This window comes from Drosophila miranda, chromosome 3 (assembly GCF_003369915.1).
Source record: "Drosophila miranda strain MSH22 chromosome 3, D.miranda_PacBio2.1, whole genome shotgun sequence".
In the NCBI taxonomy this organism is placed as follows: Eukaryota; Metazoa; Arthropoda; class Insecta; order Diptera; family Drosophilidae; genus Drosophila; species Drosophila miranda.
In genome coordinates, this window is record NC_046676.1 from 2688969 (window position 1) to 2693982 (window position 5014).

The 5014-nt window shown below is 40.3% G+C and overlaps 1 protein-coding gene across 1 annotated transcript; it reads left to right on the forward strand.

Annotated features, from left to right (window-relative positions):
- Positions 1–4441: 4441 nt before the first annotated feature.
- Positions 4442–4761, forward strand: LOC117188144 (mitochondrial import receptor subunit TOM7 homolog). The gene has a single exon (XM_033391534.1). It carries the CDS (start codon positions 4455–4457, stop codon positions 4617–4619), a length of 165 nt encoding a protein of 54 aa, XP_033247425.1. The 5' UTR covers positions 4442–4454; the 3' UTR covers positions 4620–4761.
- The last annotated feature ends 253 nt before the right edge of the window (positions 4762–5014 follow it).

The following is a 5014-nucleotide window of genomic DNA, read 5'->3' on the forward strand; positions in this document are numbered from 1 at the left end:
TCACCAACGCGCTTTGTTTGTGTAATTAATTAATTTATATATATATATGTATATCCATATAATAATAGATGAACCAATCATATCTCAAACTTAGCAAGACAAATATTCAAAGTGGATCTGAATACATAGATAGGGTACAGAACTATAATTTATCAACATCGAATAATTTATACCAGACAGCCGAGCTGATAAATTAACCGTTGCTTCTGTTCGGAGCGGAACGGCGCAGAATTTTCCTAAAATAAATGCCATCATTGTTTGTTTTGGCAATTTTGAATGTTTTGTAATCTCTCTTCATAAGCGCTCATCCCAATAAAGTTTACGCTTTGGTGTCTTTGACGTTTTTGCTTTTGATCTGAGCTTTCGGCTGTACTCTTTGCCTTATCTACTAACATTAATAACACTGCTGGTAGGTTTTGTGATGGAAAGGACCATACCTTAGCAAAATGCAACAAGGTGTTAAACTTGGCGTTACGTTGCTCTATAAGGTAGCAAAGATAATGCCTCTATGCATTCACGGAAGGGCCACGGTTTGCAGAGCACGTCTGTACGCTGCAAGCAGTGTTATATGAATTATCATACGTTGCTTCATTTGAGTCAAAGCCCGGTTGCATCGTCAATAATTTCAGCATTGATTTCATGCTCAGCCTCGTAACCTCACCCTCCACCTATTCCCAGTATTTCGAACAGTTACGTGTTACTAAATATCGCTCTGGAAAACTCGTCCCATATGGGGGTAACAAGTAAATCATCGGCACTCGCCCGTTTCGATATCTTGCATTGGAGAATCGTCGCTCAGTATGGCAGCTATTGCTCATCATTCACGGCGGTCGTTACGGTCATCACAGACTATCAACCGCATTACGATATTAATTTTGACTTGAACTCTGTTAGACAGATCCAGTTGGCTGATACGTTGCCGTCGCTCCAGAACACCAAACTTGTTTGGATCGTCTCTTCAGGACTAGCTCACACCACCAACAATCGCTGCGTTTTGGCTACGGCAGCTTGACTGCACGGACCAAAGGAAGACAAGGATTCTCTCTCTGAGGCTGTGAAGCGTTTTTCGGAACTTCGGAACTGTTACTCATCGGAAGCAGTTTCATCGAGTGCGGCTGGGTGAGTGAGGCCTCTGCTGAAGCATTAATATAGAGCGTTCCTTCAGGAATATCTGGACTTTGAGCACATGTCGTTGGCTTCTGCCACTCAAAAATTAGTGTAGCTTTTCTTGCCGCAGCATTGCAGAAACTCGACAGCAGCAGAACGAAATTACGTTTTGTTTTTGATGGATCTGCAAAGACTAAGTCCTCAGTGACTTATTAATAAATTCAACACATTGCTTCGGTTTAGGTTCTTCAGGATTGCACTTTGTGGAGATATCTGCATTAAGTATCGCTGTATTCGGATGGCTCACCCGGATGAATATCTGCAATGCATCATTTGGCGCGAAGAGCCTACTGATGAAATCAAAGCTGAGAAGAAGAATAGGCCTCCCATAACACTTAAAAATCATCCCAATGTGCCATTCTCATCCTCATCTATCCGTCCTGCTTCCACCCTTCCAAAAAACTAACTTCTTTTTTTAGTAACTTATCAGAATGTTAGAGGCTTACATAGTAAGCTCAGCATTCTCTTCCGGGATAGTGTTGCATTTTCTTCCCCCGTTATTGTGTTTACCGAATTCTGGTTAAAGACGGACATTCTTGGTTCCGAGGTTTTGGCAGGTCGGTACACAACTTTTAGAAAGGACCGTTCGTCTCGACGTGCAGGAAAGGTTCTGATTGCAGTGGACTCTAACTTCACGTCGGAACACTTCACAGTCCAAGTTCAACAGGAACTGGAGTTCCTGTGTGTACAACTGATACTTCCCGCTTTTGCTATATTCATTACTTGCTCGTATATTCCACCTTCTTCGGATATTTCAATTTATGAGCAGCACTGGTCCGCTTTAACTACTGTTTCTTCCTCGATATCAGATAAAGATCATCTGATAGTTCTTGGTTACTTCAACTTGCCAGGAACTGTTTGGTCTTCGGTAAACAAGTCTGGTAACCTAGTGCCCATGTCACGACATGTCTTTGTTGACGGGTTGCCTGACTTGTCTCTGTGTCAAGTCAATCATGTAAAAAATTCCCTGGGTTGATTGCCTGATCTGTGCTTTGTATCGGATCCGACCATGGTGTTGTTAACCCGAGCCTATAGTAATAGACGAACCAATCATATCTCAATCTTATCAAGACAATATTCAAAATGGATTTGAAGACATAGATAGGTTATAGAACTATAATTTATCCACATCGAATAATTTATACCAGACTGCCGAGCAACTTATATGATAAATTAACCATTGAGCAGAACGGCGCAGAATTTTCCTAAAGTAAATGCCATAGAGCATCTTTGTTTGTTTTAGCTATTTTGCATGTTTTGTAATCTCTCTCCATTAGCGGTTGTTAAGACCTTAAAAAAAAAGTCTAGAAATTTTGTGAGTTGAGTTATAAATTCAAACTAAATTATATTCTTATAATCAGAGCCTTATATGTGATTTGAAAATGAGGTAGGAGGTACAATTTTGTATTCTATAATTATTGTTAGACCTACGCAAAGGATACACTTTACTGCCTGTGTCTATTTGACTGCATGCTTACATTAGTGCTATTTTAGGACTGCATTGGTTAAGTGTTTTCTCCACTTGTGTTTTGTTGTAGTCTTTTAATGGGTTACAGATCTTTGTTTACACCCGAACAGTCATCACTTGTCTACTTCATGTAATTTCTTTAGAGATCAGTTTTTTGGATTCATGAGTGAATGTGTACAAAAATATGTTTATGTTTGAACATTCTGCAAGGGGCCGAAAGTGGCATGGTTTTGACGATAATATGTTCATATTTGAACATTCTGCAAAGGTCCGAAAGTGGCAGGGTTTTGTATTTTAATTCTTATTAGCTATAATTTTCTTTATAGCTATAATTACAAGTACAGATAATCATTTAAAGTCAATTACAGTGGGTAGGGAAGTGCAACAACTTGCAGTCTTCGTGCTACTTTAATTCTTATGGTATAGATTATTAATATTATTATTATTATGATTGCGATAATCAAGGCCGCAACTCGAGGAAGGTCATTCATAAATAAAATAAACAGAAGCGGGCCCAGATGACTTCCCTGTGGCACACCTGAAGTAACATTAACAGTATTTGACAACACGTTAGAAAACAAAACACGTTGAGTACGGTTAGAGAGATAGGACAAAATCCAATCTAGAAGATTCGTTGGGAACCCTAATAAAGAGAGCTTGTGAATAAGCAGAGCATGGTTCACAGAATCGAATGCCTTGCTGAAGTCCGTAAAAACTACATCCGTCTGCAAACCAATTTGAAAACCACGGTGGATTAGGTTAGAAAACTCAAGAAGGTTAGTCGATGTTGAACGATGTCTGAAAAAACCGTGTTGCGACGGAGATATCAAGCTGCAACAAAGATGTTGCAGTTGCCGGGTGACCAGGAACTCAAGAAGCTTCGGGATGGCGGAAAGCTTTGCGATACCACGATAGTTTTCAATATTTGATCTTGAGCCTTTTTTGTGAAGCGGAATTATGTAGGACTCATTCCAAATTACTGGGAGACAAGACTGTTCCAATGAGAGGTTGAAGAGAAAGGTCAAGGGTTTGCAAAGGGACTGGGCGCAGTGTTTTAAAATGCAACTTGGTACCTTATCTGGACCAGCAGAAAACGATATGTCCATAGATGACAAACCTTCCAGAACAATGCTTTCCTCGAAAATAGGTAGAAAAATGCTGTTAGCGAGAGGTAGATGGTAGGGATACGGAGTGGATGCGTTGTAAATATGAGACGAGTACGTTGTTTGGAAAAAGGTAGCGAATAAATTTGCAATACCAACAGCAGAAGCTTCTGTTTTGTTGTGGTAATGAAGGGACGGAGGAAAAGCTTTTGACTTACGCTTAGAGTTAACGAACGAACATAATTTTTTAGGATCACTACGAAAGTTTCTACTACATTGTGAAAGGTAATGATTATAACACTGACTATTAACGGCAAGGAACAGAGAGCGAACGGAGGAGTATAGAGCTAAGGCCAACGTGGAGCCCGACTTTTGGTACTTTTTATAGAGCCTGGATCTATTATTTTTTAAGTATGACAAATACTTGGAGAACCAGGGAGGCTTGGACGATACAGGTACAGTGATATCTGGAACAAATGTATTAAGAGCGGAGTAAATATAGCTAAAAAACGAGTTAACAGTTGCATCTATGTTCGGTAATGAATATTGAAACGACCAATCAACACGCGAGAGATGTAGATCTAAATCGATAAAGTTTGTTTTGTGAAAACACTTTATGTGGCAAGGAGCCATGGAACTGTCAGCACAACCAGATTGGGTACACTCAAGGGATATAGACAAAGTTGGATATTAAGGATCTTCAGGATCTTCAAGAAATGGAGCTATCCGAAGGAGTCAAGGAGCGTTTGGGAGTGGTCGTCGGCGTGGTCCAAACGACATTCCACTGGGGATTCGTGCCAATGGTGCTTTATCTGGGATTCTCAAAGGGAGCCGAGCCCGGGATGCCACCATTGTCCATCCTGAGCCTGTTGTGGCAGTAAAAATAAGCTAAGCACACTCTAACCCGAAACATGCCGTGGATCTTCCAATACCGCGGTGTGTGCCATCATTTTGGTACGAATTGGATTTCCTGGCAATTCCGTATTACCTGAAACTATTGCAAATACATTTTTGTTTATAAAAGTTAAAAAAAAAAAATTATATTGGGCTTGCTCTGGATACCGTTGCTAGAAAAGCATCGTTAACAAACATTAGGTCAAGATATCTGTCCATAATCTTTTTAACGGCATTAATTTGGACAAGGGAAATATCAGTTAGCCCATTGATAAAGTCATTGTGGCAATTGGGAAACAACAGGTTTGCGTTCTCTGCAACGGGTGGAGCAGGAATTGCCAAGACATCACCAGCAACCAACACACCTGCAGTAGGAGCACTC

Coding starts and splice junctions, on each gene's coding strand:
- LOC117188144 (XM_033391534.1), top strand. CDS start 4,455: ATGGAGCTATCCGAAGGAGTCAAGGAGCGTTTGGGAGTGGTCGTCGGC.